This window comes from Fringilla coelebs, assembly GCF_963513975.1.
Source record: "Fringilla coelebs genome assembly, chromosome: 23".
Taxonomy (NCBI): Eukaryota; Metazoa; Chordata; class Aves; order Passeriformes; family Fringillidae; genus Fringilla; species Fringilla coelebs.
In genome coordinates, this window is record NC_140049.1 from 4,575,134 (window position 1) to 4,596,703 (window position 21,570).

The 21,570-nt window shown below is 46.0% G+C and overlaps 2 protein-coding genes across 4 annotated transcripts in view; one reads left to right on the top strand and one right to left on the bottom strand.

The window, feature by feature from the left end:
- The first annotated feature begins 410 nt into the window (after positions 1 to 410).
- Positions 411 to 16,265, top strand: STK38 (serine/threonine kinase 38). The gene is made up of 14 exons (XM_084220643.1): positions 411 to 569; positions 2,422 to 2,554; positions 4,998 to 5,049; positions 5,195 to 5,317; positions 6,330 to 6,413; positions 7,099 to 7,222; positions 7,625 to 7,779; positions 9,318 to 9,420; positions 9,979 to 10,040; positions 10,584 to 10,701; positions 11,048 to 11,171; positions 11,878 to 11,973; positions 12,221 to 12,315; positions 13,137 to 16,265. The coding sequence occupies exons 2-14, from the start codon at positions 2,424 to 2,426 to the stop codon at positions 13,265 to 13,267; spliced, it is 1,398 nt and encodes a 465-aa protein (XP_084076769.1). The 5' UTR covers positions 411 to 569; positions 2,422 to 2,423; the 3' UTR covers positions 13,268 to 16,265.
- Positions 16,266 to 17,128: 863 nt separating this feature from the next.
- KCTD20 (potassium channel tetramerization domain containing 20) overlaps positions 17,129 to 21,570 on the bottom strand; it is a 29,736-nt gene continuing 25,294 nt past the window's right edge. For all 3 annotated transcript variants that reach the window (XM_084220645.1, XM_084220646.1, XM_084220644.1), the window contains exon 8: positions 17,129 to 20,235. In XM_084220645.1, the coding sequence (XP_084076771.1) occupies positions 19,943 to 20,235 (293 nt within the window). In that variant the 3' untranslated portion in view covers positions 17,129 to 19,942. The remainder of the gene's footprint in view (positions 20,236 to 21,570) is intronic.

A 21,570-nucleotide genomic window follows, 5' to 3' on the forward strand; every position in this document is an offset into this window, starting at 1 on the left:
AAGAAAGGGCAGACTCTTGCAGCCTCCTGAAGTGACCTGATGTCACTCTGTACGGGCAGACGCTTGAGCCATTCTGCTGTGGTGTAGTATGGTGTGACTCTGCACGGGTGAATGCTTGAAGACTTCTGAAATTGTACGGCGATACTTTGTGTACCGTGGCCATCTCAATGCGACATATGCTGCGACACCGCAGGCAGGCCGGCGCCTCTACCCGGACCAGGGGAGAGCAGGGGCTGATCGGGGTCCGCACCAGCCCTCCCTGCAGCAGCCCCGTTCCGCTCGAACCCCGGGCGCGGGGCGGGCGCGGGCCGGGCGCAGGCGCTGCCGGCGGGGGCGGGCGGGCGCGGGGCTCCGCCCGGGCGGGGCGGGCCGGTCGCGGGGCGCCTGCGCTGCCGTAGCGGTCCCTGGGCCGCCCGTCCCGGCCGGGTCGCTGTCGGTGCGGGGGGCGGCGGTAGCGGCGCGGGGGCTCCGGCGGCCCCGGTCCCGAGCCCCCCACCCGCCGCTCCGCAGCCGCCTCGCCGGGACCCCGCCTCGCCTGCAGCTGCTGCCGCCCCTCCCGGGGGCTCCGGGTAAGCCGCTCCCGCCTTGTTCCTACGGGCGCTCCGCATCCTCTCCCCGCCCTCCTCTTTCCCTCTCCCTCCCTCCCTCCCTGCGGGCCCTTTGCCGCTCCGGGGCAGCGGAGCGGGCCGGGAGCCCCCGGAGCGCTCAGTGGGGCTGGGGGCGGCCGCGCTGCGGGCCGGGGTCGGTCCGGCGGCGGGCGCTCCTCCGGCGGGGCGGCCGCGCTGCGGGCCCGGGGCCGGCGGGGGTCCCCTGCTCCTGCTGTGTTGGTGGCTCGGGCCCCCTTTGTCCGCTCCCGGGGCCGCCACCGCAGTGCCACGCCGGTGTCACCTCCCCGGCTGAGCCCCGGTGCGGGGGTGTCCAGCCCCGCTCCGTCCCGCCGCCCCCGGCGTGGTCGGTGGGCTCTGAGCGCCCATCCCCTGGAAGGGGCCCCGAGCACCAACAGGTGGTTTGGCAGCGATACTTTCTCTTTTCTTCCCCTTCCCTTTTTATTTCCCTGCACCCCTTTCTGTCAGATAATTTTCCTGGTTTGTTCTCTAGGAAATGAAAACCGCCCATGGCTTTTACACCTCCCACTTACAACCACAGAGTGTCAAACCTCATCTCCGGGGGTGCAGCCCCACCATCTCGGGGGTGCAGCCCCCATTTCTGGGTGTGTGAGCACTCACCTCTGGGGATGTAACCCCATATCCAGGGGTACTCGCAGAGTGTGACCCCTTCCACTTTTGTCTGCCCCTCTGAGCTGCTCTTGCATGAAGCCATGATTCCACCTCACATAAAGACACAATTCCATCTCAAAAGTCACCCAGTTGGAGATGGTCGCTAGCTCCTGTCCCATGGGGAACATGTGAAGACAGCACACCTGTAACTGCTGTCTAAGAAGGAGGTGTTTTGCAGGGCCCTGCCTTGTAAAGATCTGCAAAAAGTGAACAGAAAGAGTCATTTGAGCGTGTTGGCAGCACCCAGGGTTATAAAAATGGGAAGTGTCTCACCTATTTTGTCTGCAATTTCTAGTAATAGTTGCGAAACTCTGTTACCTTACTGCAGGATACATGGTGTGCAGGAGAAGCAGGGTAAGGTGTAGTTGTACATTTGAATTCTTTGGGGATTTTTAATGCATATCAGGAAATAGAGCTGGGATGTCAAATACACTGAAGCTGCTACTGGTTGGGGGTGCCACACTCCAGTGTTTATATGCTGTATTCTCAGAAACAGAAAGGATATTAAAATACATACATCTTTCTTAGAAATAACTGTCAGATGCTTACACTAGGTTTGGGTTTTTGGCTATTTTTTAGACTACAACTTGCTCAAAGGCAGTGATCCTCTGGATTTGGCCAAATTTCTGTGAGAAAACATCTAGTAAAAGTGCTTAAGGGCAACTAAATGCCCTTTTTGCTCATTCCTTAGTTGCTCTCTTATTGGGATAACTTTCAGGATTTAGATAACTTTCACAGCTGAAGAGCCAGTAAGCAACTGGTGGAATTATTTCTGCAAGGGTTATGGGAAGAGTAACTTCTGGATTAGATGTTTCAGTGTGATATTCCTGAATTTTGAGTATTCATTAAAGATAGAATGTGGTGGCAGCAATAAACATTTGCAGTGCTGGCTGAAGTTGTGGTTTTTGAGGCACAAAGTTTCTTAAGTTTCCTTCCCTCTAATTTCAGATCAAAAAATGTTCAAAACAGGAAGTTTGACTTGCACCTTTTATTTTGTAAGACTTTTCCCTGCTTAGCTTAGACTGGTGATATTTGTTGTTAAAATCTGAACTCTGTGATTAAGCATCACTTAATGGGTATGTATCCTTGTTTGAAGATTATTTGTCATTTATAATGTTTGATGTTCCCCCCTTCTCCTTTCCAGCCATGGCCATGACAGGCCCTACACCATGCTCATCCATGAGTAACCACACCAAGGAGAGAGTCACAATGACAAAGGTGACGCTGGAAAACTTCTACAGCAACCTCATAGCTCAGCACGAGGAGCGAGAGATGAGGTAAAAATCCTTCTTGTTTCCCTTCCATGCTGGATCACAGCCAAAAGTTATAGTGAATGAAATTTGTTTTCAAAGCAAAAATAATAAAATCTTCTGGTTTGTGTTGGAAGGGACCTTAAAGCTCATCTCATTTCACCCCCTGCCATGGCAGGGACACCTTCCACTAGCCCAGGTTGCTCCAAGCCCCATCCAGCCTGGCCTTGGACACTTCCAGGGATCCAGAGGCAGCCACAGCTTCTCTGGGCACCCTGTGCCAGGGCCTCAGCACTCTCACAGGGAACAATTCCTTCCCACTATCCCACCTAACTCTGCCCTCTGGCAATGGGAAGCCATTCCCTCTTGTTCTGTCCTTCCAGGGCCTTGTCCCAAGCCCCTCTCCAGCTCTCCTGGATCCCCTTTAGGCCCTGGAAGGTGCTCTGAGGTCTCCCTGGAGCCTTCTCCTCTCCAGGCTGGGCATTCCCAGCTCTCCCAGCCTGGCTAAAACCCTTGGAGCATCTCTGTGGCCTCCTCTGGACTCTCTCAGCAGCTCCACCTCCTTCGTGTGCTGGGGCAGCTCTGCAGGTGGGGTCTCACCTGAGCAGGGCAGAATCCCCCCCTTCCCTGCTGCCCACCCTGGGGGATCAGCTCAGGGCTCAGTGGGGTCTGCAGTGGGGCATGTCCAGCTCTGCCTCACCAGCACCCCCAAATCCTCATGCCAGGGCTGCTCCCAGTCCATTCTCTGGGTTTGTGCTGGGATTGTCCCGAGCCACGTGCAGGATGTGCAGGAGGACAATGCAGGGAGCAAGGAGGGGCTGCTGTCAGGAGTCAGTGCTGGGACTGACCTCAACCTGGACCTGAATTCCAATCCAGCAATGCACTGCACTGAGCTGTGTGACGTAACTTGGGCTGGAACCCTCTAATTTGCTGAACATCCTCAATTCCAGCAGCACTTCTGCTGTTCTCCCAGCTTGCCATGGAGTCCATAACTAGAATTTGGGAAATGGTTTAGTGTTGGTTTGGCTTTGCTGCTTAACGAGCTCCCCGATGCCTGCTCACTGCAAGAGCTGCAGAAACGAGGAGGCAATTTAGAAATAAATATAATGTGCAAAGATATTTGCTTCAAAGTTTGTGATGAGTAAAGAGAGACTGAGGTCCAATTCAGGCTGAAAATATTACTGATTTAATTAGTTTCTTTCTCCTCACAAGCTCTTGCCTTTTAAATTTATTTACTTATTATGAGCACTGTTGTGTATTCCCAAAATCTCAATTTTTTTTTCTGTTTAGGATCAAGACCTTGTCTGAACAAACAGACTGGACTTTATGAGTTACATGTTTTTTGTAACAACACATGTCTGTGGGTGTGTAATTTGGAGTTTAAATGGTGTTGACACTGTACCCTGAAGTACAGATTGACCCTGTTAGGGATATTTGGGGGAATTTCAGCATGGCTTTGTCATCACTCAGTCCTGCTGAGCTGTTTAATTCTGTGTAATTCAGACTTTGCTACTGGAGTTGCTGGTTTGAGCGTGGGTTGGGGTCACTGGGCAGGGCTCACTGGTACTTGAGCAGGGGCATTTTCATTGTGTCTGATCCTGAAGTGATAACCCCAAATATTATCACATCTCAGCAGCTGCAGAGAGCCCCAGGAGACAGGAAGAGGATCTTGCAAAGAATGACTTGCAGAAAGAGAAGGAATTTTTTAGTACATTTGTAATGTCCCAAACCACCAGGCCCTGTTCAGCCAGCTGTTAATAACAACTGGCACTGGGAAAAAGTTCCAGGGGATAATCTTTACAAATGTCCCCTAAAGTCATTCCCCTTCTAAAGTCTTCCTTCCTCCTTTCTTTTCTCCCAAATAATCCCTTTGTACTAAGACTGTAAATATTTCTGATTCTTCAAGGGGGAGAACATGTACAGACAAGTTTCCTCTTCCCAAATATTTTGAGTATTTCAGGGATTAAGAAATCTAAAATAACTTTTCTCATCTTGCATGTGAATAATTTGAGATGCAGAGAAATTTTAAACGTGTTTGAATACCAATTCTCCCTGGAATAAGTGAAATTTTGTTGTTTAAATGCTTCTGATGGCTCTGGCCTGAAATGACTTGCCCAGCTGTCAGAGAGAGATAAGAACAGAACCCAGATGTCTCAATTTGTATTTGTGTACAGCAAAATTGTACCCTTGAATAACTTGTGGAACTCAAGGCAGGTTTAGTTTATTAAAACCAGAGAGGACAAGGTTGGAATTATTAAACTGCATAGTAGATTCTTCAAAATTAATTTCCTGTCTGAGTCTCTTGTACATCTTTACCCTCATAACTTGCTGGCACAGACCAGAGGCTGTGGATATGTGCATCTTGTTAAGAAACAAAGTTAATGATTCAACCTGGGTTTTTTTTATAATTTAATTTAAAAAGCAAGGTTAATGATTCAGCCTTTATTTTTCTAATTTTTCTCTGCTCTAGACAAAAGAAACTAGAACAAATGATGGAAGAAGAAGGCCTAAAAGACGAAGAGGTAATGAATATGGAGAAACTATCTTAATGGTTAAATACAAGAAATTTTCTTTTTCTAAATGGAGATCTGGGATCTTCCCTTGGAATTGCTGTGGTCCCTGTGGAAGCCACCTGCAGAGCTCTCACTGGGGTCTCTTAAACTCTAGAAAAGAATCAGGAGGTCGGCACATGCACAGAAGGAGACGGAATTCCTTCGCCTGAAGAGAACCAGGCTTGGACTGGAGGACTTTGAGTCTCTCAAAGTAATAGGCAGAGGAGCATTTGGAGAGGTGAGTCCAGAAAAAAATGGCTACATGTGTTTTCTGAATGGCTCTGGTGTTTGTTAAAGACTTGCTCAGTTTATATAAGCAAAAGGAACAACCACAGATTGACTTTAGCTGAACAGTCAGGTGCAGCTGGTTTTTTATCTAATAAATGCTGGTTCAAGGCATCCTGTGCTTTCAAGGAAACAGAATGATGTTGAAAATGATCTGATGGACAGCTAAATACAGGTTTGCAGCGGGTTTTAAAGGTGAACTTCTTGGGCTGGGCTTAGGGAGAGGTGGAGAGCCCTTGCAAAGTCTCTTCTGGTGACCTTGAAAGAAGGGGCTTTGGACCACCTGCTTTTTTCTGATTTAGAGATGGGGTAATTGAGAGATGTTCTAAAAACTTTTATCATATTTTTAGTCTCATGTGAAGGGTGAAACAATACAGATGTTATAATTTACACCATCACAATCAGAAGTTAACTATTTCTTAATTACAATATATTATAAGTGTTTCTTGGTCCATCAGTTTTTGCTACCTTATGTTGTAAATACTTTAAAGCTAGTTATTGAAAATTACTCTTGGTGGGTATTTTATATATATATATGTGTGTGTGTGTATATGTATATATATAAAGAATTACCATGTATTTATTTTAAAACTTGTTTCTAATTCTGTTTTTCTCTCAACAATGTTTATTCCATTCCATAATATTTCTAAGTTAATATTTCTTACCCTGAAGTTTTCATACAAATGTATACTATGTGAACTTTCTATTAAACTTTTAAGAATTCTCTACAAATCTTTATTTCCTACAGGTGTGAATCACTCCTGGTCCTCTGTTAAAATAATATGCAGCTCATAAAAATAAAATGCAGCTCATAGCATTAACAGGACTTTCTGCCATTCCTGTGCACTGTGTGATGCTTCTTGTGTTTTACAATCTGAGATGATTTCATGAAATGGAAGCCAAGGGCTTGATACCCAGCTTTTCAAGAGCAGTGCTGGGTTTGATCAATCTTTGTGTGCCCCCAGGTGCGCCTGGTGCAGAAGAAGGACACGGGGCACGTTTACGCCATGAAGATCCTGCGCAAAGCTGATATGCTTGAGAAGGAGCAGGTGAGGAACAGCCTGAGCAGGAACTGTACCATGGATCACTCTGTGGTGTGTGCAGAGGAGGAATGGGCTTCTGTGCTTCAGGAGCTAAAAATTCTGGGGTTTTTTGTCTTTTCTTATAGAGGAAATAAGAAAAATCTCTGAATTCACAAGCACTTCTTTTCTAGAGTGCTCTTCCAACACAAAGTCCTGTGCAAATGATTCAGTGCAGACTTCAAGGCTGGTGTTTTGCTGCATTTCTGACTTGGGATCAGATATAAATATCAGAGATATAACTCTTGGAATTCAAACTCAGAGACATAAAGCAGCAGCATTTAACATATTTAAGGCTTTCCTTTGCTAGTACTTCTGGATATATTATGATCTGGGACAGTCACATGTTCAGCACTGGGATGAAACTTGTGTTTTTAAAAAGAGATCTAATGATTAGGTAAATTTGTAAAGAATTGAGATTTTTGTTTATAGGATTTATATAATGTACAGGTTTACTATATATATTATATATAGGTGTAAAATATATGTATATAATCAACCATATGTTGAATATTCTGATAGTGTTTCTGCCCTTGTGCAGAAATTTGACAAAATTTTGTCTTCTCAATATTTGATGCTGTTCAGAATAATAATTGAATTGCCTCTGAAATATATGAATTTAATAAAACTTCTCCAATGCACTGTGTGTGTCCAGGTTGGCCACATCCGTGCAGAACGGGACATCCTGGTGGAGGCAGACAGCTTGTGGGTTGTGAAGATGTTCTATAGTTTCCAGGACAAGCTAAACCTCTACCTGATCATGGAGTTCCTGCCTGGAGGTAACTCTGGAATGCAAGGGCTGCTCTCCTTTAGTTTGGGGATTGCTAGTTTCTTCACTAGAGTGCACGTGGTGTTTGTAGTGTACATCTGGAAGGGAACAACATTTCTGCTTTTTAGGGTAGCGAGGTGTTTGGGCAGGCTTGAGGTTTCCTGTTTGGGTCTTCAAGCTGCAGGTATTTAAACTTGGCTTAAATATTCTTCTATTTAAACTTGGCTTTAATATTCTTCTAGTTCCTACCCTAGCTATGCCCTGCTTGTCTGTAGAGCCAGAGCACATCCAGGTTTGGCAACCTCCAACTTGCTGTTTTTAGCTGAATGAAGCAGAAATAGCTTTTTTTCTATAAATGTCTTCAAACTCAGTGAGAGTGGAGCCTGTGTGTTCACCTCTGGGGGGTTTCCAGGTGACATGATGACACTGTTGATGAAGAAGGACACTCTGACAGAGGAAGAGACACAGTTCTACATCGCTGAGACCGTGCTGGCCATTGACTCCATCCACCAGCTGGGATTCATCCATCGTGACATAAAACCAGACAACCTCCTCCTGGACAGCAAGGTATGGGCTGGCCACGAGCAAAGAGGCCTTGGGATTGCTCATATTGACCTGAAGGGTTGTTGACAGTTGTGGAAGAAGATGGTGCTTCTTTATTTAGCCCTGTTCCTTCCAGCTTTTGAGGGGCATATCTGCCAAATTGCCAGGGAAAATCCCCAAAAGCCAGGAGAGACCCCAGCTCCACTCAGACCTTGAGCTCTTCTGACAGCTGTTTAAACTATTTTTGGCTATTTCAGATGCAGTTTAAAGCACGTGGTTTCAGTTCCCTCTTAGGCAAAGCTGTTTCCCTTTCCTCTCACATCTGTTACACCCCCACTTGCCAGCTCTGGTCGTACCAAATGTGAAGGATGTGGCTGTTCCAGTGGCCAGGCTGAGAGTGGAGAACCTTCCTCAGGATCAGGTGTTACCCCTGAGGGCTGCCCAGGTTATTGCAGGCACTTTGCAGAAATCCCACTTGTTTCAGTGTCCTCCTGTTTGCCTGAAATCAGGATTTCTTGGAAAGAGTTTGCCAGCAGTAAATAATGATTTTCCCATTACTGTGTAATGCACTGTTGGAATTATTACTTCTAGAATGGTTTGGGTTGGAAGGGGCCTGGAAACTCATCCTGTTCCACTCCCTGCCATGAGCAGGGACACTTCCTGCTGTCCCAGGTTGCTCCAAGCCCCATCCAGCCTGGCTTTGGACACTTCAGGGCTGGGGCAGCCACAGCTTCTCCAAGCAGTGTGTCCAATTCAGAATGTTCATGACTACATTTAAGACTTTGAAAAGGAGGTAAATTTTATAGATACACCTCTAAAAAATTGCTTGTAGTCAGTGTGGTCATGTTATGCACCAGGACAGATTCAATCACTGAATTGAGGATGATTTTTATGTCCTGGGGCCAAGACACAACCCAGGGACTGCAGCTCCCTCTGGAGAAGTTTCCTTTTGCCCTGAAGTGGTTGGGAACTTGCAGAGCAGAGGTTTCCTGAAGGAAATTGTCACTCTGTGGAGTAGCAATGGAAGTGTTGATGGCTTCATTCCCTGGACCCATCCAGTGTTGGGTTTAAAGGAGGAAGGCAAAGGACATTGAGGGGCTGGAGCTGTCCAGAGAAGGGAATGGAGCTGGGGAAGAGTCTGGAGCACCAGGAGGGGCTGAGAGACCTGAGGGGGCTCATCCTGGAGAAAAGGAGGCTGAGGGGGGACTTTCTTGCTCTCCCTGACAGGAAGGTGCAGCCAGGTGGGGGTCAGGCTCTTCTGCCATGTCTCAAGTGAAAGAACGAGAGGAACTGGCCTTAAGTGGTGCTGGGGAGGTTCAGAGTAGATATTAGATTTTTGTTTTTTTCACTGCAGGAGTGGTCAGACATTGAAATAAATTGCCCAGGGAGGTGATGGAGTCACAGTCTCTGGAAGTGTTCAAGAGGCATCTGGATGTGGCACTTGGGGACATCATGTAGAAGTGTTGAGGGTGGTGTTGGGTTCTCTTCCAACCTTGCTGATGCTGTGATTTACTATGATAATGCCTTATATTGTTTTTTTTTTTTGTTTTGTTTATTTCTAGGGCCATGTGAAACTCTCAGATTTTGGTCTGTGTACTGGACTGAAGAAAGCCCACAGGACAGAATTTTACAGGAACTTGAATCACAGTCTTCCCAGTGACTTCAGTAAGTTCTTTGGCTCCAAAGGGTGTCTGGTGGGTGTTCTTGGATCCTGACAAAACTCATTTCAGTGTGAGGCCATGGCTGCAGTGGGGAGTCTTAATAATCAACTTTACATCTTGAGGTGGATTTTCATTTTCTGTAAAATCATTTCAGTTACTTTAAACCCATTTTCATTTCCAGAAGTTTGTCTCTGCAACAGACTCTGCTGTAGCCTTTTGCATGTGTAATAAAATGAGAACTCAGTGAGTTGGTAGCTGCTGGCTGGATCTCAAGTGTTACTGAAATGAATAAACCAGCAGAGTCTCTGAGTATCCAGGATTATTCTGGAGGGGAAGAACTTGGATCATGGAGTTACATCAACCCTGAGAGCATGGTTTGCTAATGAAAGGCTCAGTTAGATGCCCATATTTCAGAGGTTTGGAAGTTGCTGAGAGGTTTAGGTTTGAGGTATTGACACACATCTTAAATGAGATCTTTAGTGTAGTGGTAAAGATATTTTGGGGGTAAAAATATATTGGGTGTCCAGTAGGATTCAGTCACAGCTATTTGAATCTCCTTCAGCTTTCCAGAACATGAATTCCAAGAGGAAAGCAGAGACTTGGAAGAGGAATCGCCGGCAGTTGGTGAGTAGATGCTGCTTGGAGATGTTCCTGCTGAGGTGTTGCAGCCATGTGGAACATGGATTTACATGGAAGTTTTTAATGCATCTGGGTTCTGCACAATCCTGAAAGGAAAAGATTCAGGCTTTTTTTTTAAAAGAAAAGGAATGACTCTAGCTTGTCCTTCATCCATCTGCTGAACAGCTGGTGACATATGTGCTGGAGATAGCACTGCCAAAATTATTTACATGGATATCTGAAGTCTCCCAGCCAAAACTATCAGTTCTTGCCACTTCCAACCTCACAAAGGGCTGCTGACCCATTCCAAGGTGACCCATTCCAGGACAGTGATACCTTTCCTGTTTTCCTGGTGCTATTTTAAGACTCTTCCATGTGAAGATGCTATTTTTGCCTCTACATATCTTGGAAGAAAGGCTTTAAACACCTTTGCTAAAGGATCTCAGAGACAATCTGGTGTCTTCTCAAAATAACCACTGTTGTATAAGTTCCCATGTCCATGTCAGGCAGTTTTCCCTACAGATGCATAACTGATGTTGTTTGTTCCAGGCTTTTTCCACGGTGGGAACTCCAGATTACATTGCTCCTGAGGTTTTCATGCAGACTGGATACAACAAGCTGTGTGACTGGTGGTCCCTGGGGGTCATCATGTACGAGATGTTGATTGGTAAGGACCAGGCAGGGCAGGCTGTAGGTGGGGATGGTGGAGCAGGACAGCAGCTGTATTCATAGAATCCCAGACTGGTTTGGTTGGAAGGGGCCTTAGAGCTCATCCAGTGCCACCCCCTGCCATGAGCAGGGACACCTTCACTATCCCAGGTGGCTCCAAGCCCCATCCAGCCTGGCCTTGGACACTTCCAGGGCTGGGGCAGCCACAGCTTCTCTGGGCAGCCTATATCTGTGCTTGGGGTCAAGTTTTCAGAGCATCCGCTCCTTGTCTGGTCTCTGTGCTGTGTTTTGGCTTCAGCAATGAATTTTGCTTGATCCAGGATGATATTTTTCTTTCTTTTCAGGTTATCCACCATTCTGTTCTGAGACTCCTCAAGAAACATATAAGAAAGTGATGAACTGGAAGGAGACCCTGACATTTCCTCCAGAGGTTCCAATCTCTGATAAAGCAAAGGATCTTATTTTAAGGTGCCAGCCCCATGGTTTGCCAGTTAATACAGCACTAATTTTCTTGTCTTGTCTCTGTATTCTGTGCCTTTCATGGCTTGTTTCACATGGAAAACCCTGATGCTATGAGCTCTTACACACATGCATCAAATGCTGAACTCCCTTGTCAAATACTTTTGTCTCTCAGGCCATTTAGTGGTTCCCTGACTAAACAGTGCTAAAAAGGAGTTCCCATGGAAGTGCTGCTACTCTGGCAAAATGTTTCTGCTCCTTATTTTGCCTGCAGGCTTCTCATGGAAGGACACAAGTTCAATCCTTTTGACAGAACTGATTTCTTGCAGCAGCAGTGATTTTGCCTTTGTATGCACTGGAGCATACAAATGTATCCCAGTGCTTGCTGACTCATTTGTACTTCAGTATCTATTCTCAGGACAGAAATATAAATGTCTGTTTTTTTAGGCTCTGTATGTTCTCCTGCTATACTCTGGTCCTGAAATAGAAGGGTCATGTTATCCTGTTGTGAAGGAATAGCACATCTTAACTGTGGCATTGGACATGACATTCCTATACATAACTCTGTGTGTTGATTTTGCTGTGGAAGTTCTTAGTCTGCTCCATTTATATGTTAAGAAACTGCAGCAGTATCAGTTCAGAAAGCTGTTCCATTTCTGGATGGAATGCTTTCGTTTTCATTCTCCCTTCATTTTCATTCTTCCTTCCATCCCAGATTTTGCTGTGAATGGGAGCACAGAATTGGTGCATCTGGTGTGGAGGAAATAAAGAGTAACCCATTCTTTGAAGGGGTTGATTGGGAGCACATCAGGTAAGATGATTTGCAGAAAAGCAACTGCTCTTCTCTAGGGACTGCTCAGGCCAGCCCTGGTCTGCAGCAGGGAGCAGCTGACTGGCATTTATCATATCCAGCTGTGGCTGAGAGCATTTTGTTCTCTACCTGAAGCTTGCTAAAGTTTAGGTACCTTCAGTTGTGATTCTGTTAAGAAATGAGAGGTGGCTGAACTCTGCTTTGTCTGCCTTTGAAATCTCAATGCTTCATCTGCTCTTCTTGGCAGAGAGAGACCTGCTGCGATTTCAATAGAAATTAAAAGCATTGATGATACCTCAAACTTTGATGAATTTCCAGAATCTGATATCCTTAAACCAACAGGTAAATGATTGTTTCTCTGTGTAAGCTGCCTTCTTCTCCTGTAGAATAATCCTTCCTGTTAGTCAGATCTTACTAGATGCTGATTTTGTTTTTTATCATGACCAAATAGCTTGGAAGCCTTGTGGTGCAGGGGGTGCCAGCTGGAATTTGGGTTCCAGGAGATGCAGGCTTGTAAATGATGTGGGAGTTGCCTGAGAAAGGGCAGCTCTCAGAGGCAGCAGAGCTTCCAGAAAGTTCAAATCTCAGCAGGGCCTGAGAGCCCAATGTGCTGCAAGTTCCCCTCGGTGCTGATTCCTGCTGGCACTGGGAGTTGGGGTGGGGAAGAGTGGAACTCAAGGGGATGTTTTGCTGTGAATCTCTGAAGCATCACAGCATAGCCACACATTTGCTCAGTGAGTTTAAAAACAGAATCCCAGACTGGTTTGGGTTGGAAGGGACCTCAAGGTTCATCCCACTCCACCCCATGGGCAGGGACACCTTCACTATCCCAGGTTGCTCCAAGCCTGTCCAACCTGGCCTTGGACACTTCCAGGGATTGGGGCATCCACCACCTCTCTGGGCAACCTGTGCCAGTGTTTCACAGCTCACATTGTAAAAAATTTCTTCTTTCTGTGTGGTCTGAATCTGCCCTCTTCTAGCTTACAATGCTTGTGCCATGTCCTGTGTCCCAGAAGTTCTTTCCTGGGGTTGAAGCACGAAGCTTCATCCTGTGTTTAGGATATTTTTTTTCCTTTAGAAACATTCATCCAGTGTTTTGTATGAAAATAAACTCTGCAGCTCCAAAGGATAATTAATTCTATTTTTTTTCTATGTCTTCCTAGTGGCAACAAGCAACCACCCAGAGACAGACTACAAGAACAAAGACTGGGTTTTCATCAATTACACCTACAAGCGTTTTGAGGGCCTGACAGCCCGAGGAGCAATTCCATCCTACATGAAAGGAGGGAAGTAACACAGCTTTACCTGGGACTGCTGAGCCGTGGAATTCTGTTGCTGTATTTTGGGTTTATACCCATAAAAGAACTTGTTCATTTTTTTTTTTTAAAGAAAACTTGAGGGCTATCAACTCTTGGAGAAGACTTCAGGACTCTGTTTTGTTACACACCTGGTTGTTATTAAGGATTTTTTTTCCCTGCGCCATTGAAAAATTCCATGTGTTTGCATCATCTCTGCTGCCAGCACCTTTTGCTGTTTCAGGAGCAAGAGTTTTTTTAATATTCTTTGCCAGACTGTCCAATCCATTGGGAGATGAGAACAAGCTTTCCCTTTGGCATTGCAAAGCATGGGATTCTATAGGACTGCATCCAGTCCTGCATGAAGTGACAAACTCACTCTGCCAATTCTGCCAGCACTGTTTGCCCAGCAGTTGAGGACTCCAGGACAGAGGAAACAAAGCAATAATTGAAGCTTGAGACAGACAACTCTCCAGGAAACTGTCTAGTAGGACAAAACTCGGATTGCCTTAACCTTACTTTGTAGTGCTGTTTTTATAATGCTCCTTGGAAGCCTCTTCAATAGCATTTCTCAGCTCTGTCACTGTGGCCCCCAGTTCTGGTGCACTTTACTTTTGGTACTAAGTGACCCTCAAGCCATTTAATATTTTTTCTAAATTAAAAATTTTTGCAACACTTTTTCTTTCCTAAATAGAGGAGAAATGGGCCATTTCCTCCACTGAGCGCCGAGTTTTTGGTTACTGTATGTCAGGATGGAACCATAAACAATGCAGATAAACTACAGCTGGTCACATAAGTGGGTCTGGAATTAGAGCAGAGGGAGGGAAATTCCAGGAACTTGATTTTTGGTGGGCAAGTTGTGCACAGCTGGGCCAGCTCTGAGGCTCCCCAGGCCGGCTGCTGCTGTTTCTGCTGCATCTTCAGTGGTTTAAAGGCCAAAACCCATCTTCTGTGGCCTTTTTGCTGTTGGTTTTGAGCAGAACAGGATCAGAGTGTTGCTGATGGAGCCTGCCTGGTGTTCCCTCACAGAGCTGCTCTTGCTGCCCTGGCTGTACCATCTGTACTGGAGTGTTCCAGGGATGGTGCTTACGGGGTCACTTTTGGGGCACTGCAACCCACCGTGTCCACTCCTTGATTGTTCCCTGCTCTGTTTATAAAAGTACATTCAGTTCTGATCAGGGTCTCTCCAGGAGAGCCCCAAAGTGCCTTTCCTTGCCTAAGCCTCTCTCAGAACATGACAGCATTTTGGGAGGGAGGATTCTGCCTCAGCTGAGCTTTTCCCATAGTGTTTTTCTAACCACAAACTCCACGTTGTGCCCATTTGTAGTTAACTCTGCACTAGCAGGGGCAGGTGGCATTAACCCTTGGGCCTGCATGGTTCCAGTTTGGAATTTACAATCAGATATTAAAAATACAATTCAGTGAGTTTTCTAAAAGCATGTCTCAATTCAAATTGTCTTGGATTCCTGCAAACTTCTCTTGGTGCTGAACACTAACTGTGGAGTACAGACAAGACAAAGCTCCAGTGATGTCTCACAGGAAAAAAAAAAAAAAAGGCTTCCAGGTCTGTTTAGTCCTGATTTTCTTGATTAGAAAATGAAACAAAATGGATTTGTAGTGGAACATTTTTTTTATATATAGGTGCTTTTAGGGAATGTTTACCTAGATGTCTCTTGACTCGAGTGCCATCCCGAAGGACTGGTGGGGGACTGCCAGTACTGTACAGAACTCATCAGGGTCCTCCCCTCACCACCCCTGTGCTTTTTGTACATGTCCTACGAGTTTATGACTTGCCATAAGCAGTTCAGACAGCAGTTGGATCCTACCAAGCTGAAATGAAAAACCAGCCTTAATTAGAATTCCCAGGATCTCTGTACTCAGAAGGGCTCACTCAGATGGATAAGGGCTAATGGAAGGGATGATTTACAGGATCAGGCTTTCATCAACTCGTCCCTGCATCACATTCTGCTCCCTCTTGACTTTGCACGAAGGACTGATACCAGCTTCTCAAACTGTCCCATCCTTATCCTGCAGTTTCTTCTAGCCATTTGAAAATGTTGCCTTATAAACCATTGGAATTAATGTAAGACCATTTTTTTTTTTCCAATTCCTAACAGCTTAGTTACTGCCTTAAAATAAAAACAAAAATCAAAATCCTTTGAAGCTGCTGTGGATTAGGAACAAATGATTTTGAGATAATAGCTTCATTCTTAGCCCTTTACTGAAAGGGACCAGCATTTTTATTTATAAATACCAAAGATGAAGAAGCTAAACAATTTTAAGTTGTGATAAGTTGCTGTGAAAAACCAACTCTCTAGTACTGTGTATTGTGCATTTTTAGTGCTGTGTTTGAAGTGGGACCCCTCAGGTGTGTCACTGGAGTCCAAGGTGAAGTTTTCAAAGGCACAAGGAGCAGTTGGGTACCTCATTCCTGTTGTCTTCCAACAAAAGTTGGATGTCTGAATCCAGTCCTACTGGACACACCTTTGCAGTGGGAGGTTCTGTATCCCAGGTACACTGTAAGCCTGCATCCTGTTCCAGTTTTTTTACCAACATTGGGGAAAAAAGTGTCTCCTACAGTATCTCCTTCCCAGGATCCATACTTCACTGCTAACAGTAAGGATTTTGTATGCCTGTTACATCTCTCATGGTAGCCAAACATTTTTACATTTTTTTGTATTTTGAGGTTCTTAGTATCTTTTACCTCTTATTTTTTTTTTAAGCTGCAGTTGCTGGATTTGTAGAAGTAATTCCAATCTGAATTTCCAATGGATCTGAACACCTTATGCTGCCAGTTCATCTCTGTATCATGCCTAGCACAAAGCTGCACTAAGTGTTTCTTATCACTGTGCCCTGACTCTGCCTTAACCTCCAAGTTGAAAAAGTGTTCTGTAAATATTTAAAAGGTGTTACAAAGTTGCACTGTACAATTTGGCAGGTGTAGTCAACTTTTTATGGAGCGATCTCATTGTGTTGTGTAAATAAAATCCTCTTAGTAAACACACTCTTGTTGGTATGTTGTGTTTTACAAACAGGAATCAGGAAATCCTGGAATGGTTTGGGTTGGAAGGGTTTAAAGCTCATCCATTCCACCCCCTGCCATGGCAGGGACACCTTCCACTGTCCCAGACTGCTCCAAGCCCTGCCCAGCCTGGCCTTGGACTCTTCCAGGGATCCAGGGGCAGCCCCAGCTTCTCTGGGCACCCTGTGCCAGGGCCTGCCCTCCCTCCCAGGGAACAATTTCTTCCCAATATCCCATCTACCCCTCCCCTCTGGCAGTGGGAAGCCATTGCCCTTGTCCAGGTCCTGAAGAAGAGTCCTCCACTTTTCTTGTAGTCCCTCTAGATAGTGGAAGGTGCTGTGAGGTTTTCACCTTGCTCAAACTGTCAGTGCCTTGCCAACCTTCATCAAGAGAAGCCTGGAAGTACATCCAAGGCTGAAGATGGAAATCAAAGCCAGACCTGCTCCAAAGCTGTTTTTTTCTGAAGACAACTAGGTAAAAGCGAAGAACACTTTTCACAGCACTGACTAAAAACACTGGGGCTTGTTAGAGATGCTGCAGTTTGTGGATCAAGGAGTGTTGTCTGTGCTGCCTTTAGAACATCACTGCAATGAAACTTTGGGGTCCTCTCAGCACAAATGGTAGGAACACCTCCCTGCAAACCAGGCTCTGATGCCAAACTACTCCTAAGACTTTGGAATCACAACCCACACTTACTTAATGAAGCAAAGACACAAAACCTTGTAGCTCTCTATGCCCTGCCTGTTCTACTCCACATTTAAAACAATTTTTAAAGGAGCCAAACAGGTCACATATAATTTATACTTTAATACAGAAAAGAAACCATACATCTGGGGTCCATACACAGCACAGGAGCACTTCAGTACATCCAGAGGAAGACAAAAGTTGACCTTGTACTTGAAGTAGGTGACTGTGAGAAGAAGAAATGCCAACACTTTTAAAATTTGATTCCATGTTCCAATGGAACTCACTCTACTAACAAAATTTAAAATCCAGAATGAATAATTACTTGGGAAAGCCAATAAACTACAGTGGGTAAGTGGTAAATCTGCATGGAAATCATGGGAGCTGGATAATGTGCATCCCATGCTGAAGGTCCATCCAGTTGATTGCACAGGGAACCACAAACTCCTACAGGCACTGACAATCTGTAACTCCCAAGAGGGTCTGGTGCAGTTTAAGGAATTGCCTGAATCCTTCCAGAGGCCGAGCTGCCCCTGGGCTCAGGAACACACTGGGTGGGAATTGGTTTGGCTGGATATGGTCCTTTAGCTGTCAGATCCCACAAGGTGCTGTTGAGGTGCAATTCTCATCACCTGGTGCCTTGACACAGTCCTGAAACAGCACCCACACTTCAGTCCTTAGAGCAGAACTTGTGGAACCTCCAATTCCAGCTCAGCTGGGCAATACCAACACTCATTTACTTAAACCTGACACTGCTGGGGAAATAAATACACACTGGAAAACATAATCCCAGAGCCTGGGGGCCATCACTCTGGGCACTCAGGGCCTAGGGACAAGTTCCACCACTGCTGGGCTCACCAGGGCTTCTGTTATCCTGGGGAACAGCTCATAGCAAGGCAAGGACTGGGGGTGGTCTGGCCCCTGGTGGAATTTCATGGTCCATGTGGCTTCCTTTCTCTACCACATAAACAAAAATTCATCTGGAGCAATAAAGGAGTGTCTGCATATCACCCAGCTCTGTGCAGGCACCAAAGGACACTTCTCTGTACTGACCCAATGACACACAGGGAGGAGTTTTCAAAAATAGTCAAGAGAAATTTAGGCATCTGAACACCTGGGAGTCTTAGGAGGTCCTGAAATCTTCCCATAGGCACTTCTTTTTAAAAGAAATCTATTTGCTGCACTTGGGAAAGAAGCTAAGAATGGAAACACTGAGAGAATGGAACTTGTATCCATACTAATGGAAACTAAAATGTACCTTGGCAGAGATTTGTTACTTAAAACTAAAAACTTCTGCTTGATCTTGTTATGTTACTTGCACTGAAAACCACAAACACCTTGGCAGCAACCAGCAGCAAATTTCACTGCTCAATTCACCATGCACTTGGCAGTCAGAAGGAGAACAATACAAATTTGCTTGATGTTACAGCCTGGCAAAAAAGAATTAAACTTTTTAGGGCCAGACTGATACCTACACCTCAGTTTTGCCAAGGCTGACCAGGTAACACTCACACAACTCAGGTTCAACAGCTTTGCCAGAGCAGCACTGACCTGCCCAGCTTTGTGAGGAGCTCTGTCCCTCTCCTTCTTGAATGGTTTCAGCTTTTCTTTGCACCAGCACGTTTTAAAACTCTGCTTTGGGTACACAGAGCCTTTACAGAGCCATCAGAAGGGATGGTTTTATGAGGCAGCTCAGTTCTGGGTGCCCTCAGCTGAGCTGGGGCAGTGCAGAACTCACTGTGTGCTCATCAGGGGTTAAACCAGTTCCCACAGGGAACTCAGCACTGCAGGAGCAGGACCAGTGAAGCTCCAATCCACCTGAGCTAATCCAGCCTGGAGTGTGCCTGTTCTTACAGTCACAGTTTTGCTGGCCTTGAACCCAAATTCCCAGCACCTTACATAGATCAGGATAACACACTCAGAGCAACAAAGGAGTTGTTCCCAGGTATGTGCATTTTTCTCTTCTTGCAGGGCTGGTTTGCTATTGGTATTTCTTACCTGCCTGACAGAAAAATGGCCCAGTCAGTTCCAAATTGGGAAGAATGTAGCTGGCTTTTTAAAGCTGCTGCAGCACCTCCTTGGGGAGTCTACAGCAATTCTGACTAATGTTGATGAGACCAAGGATTTTACTCAGGTAGTAAACTGGGAGCTCCTCCACTGGCTTTGTTTGTCTTAGCAGGGGGATGAAGAAGAGAACTAAAAGTCTTCAGTATGCACAGTCACCTCCAGAAAACTTCTTACATCTTTTTGGCTATTAACAGATTTATTTTATTGTTAAAATATCAGCTACAGTCTTTTTTGGGTTTTCCTTCAGCATGATCTACTCATTTTACTGAACATAACAGAAAACATCCCTAAAAACAATGATTCCATCTCATGGAGCAGTACAGATGGGGAATTCCTGTGAATTTGCTTCCTATGGAACTGGTTCCTCCTTCCTAGGGCAGCAGTACACCACGCTGGATCCAAAGCCAGGTGGCAGTGCAAACAGATTCCTCCGTGCTCAGGGTTTGCTGTCACACTGTGCTACATTTCTGCTGGTTGATATAGAATATCATCTGTCCTGCTTTGATGTTCACTCCTCTGTAACTCACAAAAACAAAGCTGTGCCTAATGGTAAAGGAAACCTTTGTCTTGACAGGCCCAGAATTTCCTCTCATGTCCCACAAGACATTTCCACACTTGTGCTCTTCTTTCAGAAGTTTAGATAAAATATTCAGCACCCACAATCCAGAAGCCTCTGTAGTAGAAACAATAGGTCATCTCTTTTTGTCTGAGCAGACGTTGCTTTTGATTGCACAATTAAGACTATGGAGTGTGGCTCTTTATTAACATGCTTGAAATATGACAACGTAGTAAGAGCATGAAGGAGGATAAAGCACCTTGCAGGAGTCTGTGTCCCATCACCTGGGATGAAACTGTGGTGAGAGTCTCCCACATCCAGCAGGATCCTCCACCCTGAGCCACACTAATCCGGTAGATCGTTAACAACCATTTGGGAGAAGGGGGCGTTCAGCCTGTCCAGTTCATCCACTTGTGGGGGGTGATGCATGATAACCTCGTGGTCCTCTGAGACATCATCCCCCACCGTGACCAGGTTTGTCAGGGATTTGCTGCGAACACACTGGAAATCCACGTGGCGGCTCTTGCCCTCCTCCTTCTCCCAGGACATCTGGATGAAGGGCCGCTGCACGTAGTTGTAGATGACTTCAGAGCGGCCACCAGGCCTCCTCTTCACCTTCTCCTTGCACGTGGGATACCCTGGAAACACAGACAGCCACTCAGTTCCACTGCACCTCTCTGACTCACAAAGGATCCTAGAACAACCAGGTAGGAGTGACTGTGGGGTCAGGGTGGGACACGCACACAAATGAGCAGACAAATGCTGAGATTCCACATTTAGCATTATTAGCTTGCAAAACTGTTCTCTTTTCCCCTGATAAGGAGTCCTGAAAGGCTGGGCATTGTTCAAGAAGGAAACTTAAAGCTCCAGGAGCAGGTCATCCCCTTGTGCCAAAAGATGAGCCAGTGGGGATGAGAAGGAAAAAGGGCCAGATAAATCAGGAGAACTATAAGGATGATGTGAGTTTATTTGGGGAGAAAATAAGGAGTCAAGGCTGAACATGAGCCCAGGTGGGCAACCTGGGCTGTACCAGCCACGGTCCATCCAGCAGGCCCAGGGCAGTGACTGTCCCCCTGTGCTGGGCACTGCTGAGGCACCTTGAGTACTGCATCCAATTTTGGGCCTCTCACAAGACAGACATTGAGGGGCTGAAGCGTGTCCAGATAAGGAAATGGAGCTGGGGAAGGGTCTGGAGCACCAGGAGTGGCTGAGGGAGCTGGGAAAGGGGCTCAGCCTGGAGAAAAGGAAGGCTCAGGGGGAACCTTGTAGCTCTGCACAACTTCCTGGCAGGAAGGGGCAGCTGGGGGGGGTCAGCTCTGCTCCCAGGGAACAGGGACAGGAGGAGAGGGAATGGCCTCAAGCTGTGCTGGAGGGGTTTAGATTGGATATTAGGGAAAATTTCTTCACCAGGATTGTCCAGCCCTGGCACAGGCTGTCCAGGGCAGTGGTGAAGTCACCATTTGTGAGGGGATTTAAAAGAAATGCGGATGTGGCACTTGTGGATGTGGCAGGCTTAGCAGTGCTGAGTTAATGGTTGGACTCAATAATCTTAGAGGGTTTTTCCAACCTAAACTATTCCATGATTCTCTGACAAGAGGGTGCAGCACTATGTGTAGTCAGCCTGCAGGTGCTGCACAGCACCAGCCATTCTGTGAGCAAACATAGCTACTATAAAAATAAGTCTCCCAGGACAGAGCCCAGCATTCTGTAAGCTCCCTAAGGGAAAGTTGGATCAGCAGGTGGAAGCATTTGACTCCTGTTTCCTGTTTACTCATTATTAAGGAGACAAGTCCTTCTCCTACATGTTATGTACCTTTCCTTTAACTTTAAAGCCCCCTGGCCAATTTCAGTGGAACAGGGTAGAGGTAAAGGAAAAACATGCTGAGTTTTAACTGGCTTCATAAAGATAAATGTAAAACACAGAGTAAACAAGGAAATGCCTGGAGTCCAGAAGAAATCAGGCTTTGCTGACT

Coding starts and splice junctions, on each gene's coding strand:
- STK38 (XM_084220643.1), top strand. CDS start 2,424: ATGGCCATGACAGGCCCTACACCATGCTCATCCATGAGTAACCACACC. Junction 2,555..4,997: donor CACGAGGAGCGAGAGATGAG/GTAAAAATCCTT, acceptor TCTCTGCTCTAG/ACAAAAGAAACTAGAACAAA. Junction 9,421..9,978: donor CAGTCTTCCCAGTGACTTCA/GTAAGTTCTTTG, acceptor AATCTCCTTCAG/CTTTCCAGAACATGAATTCC.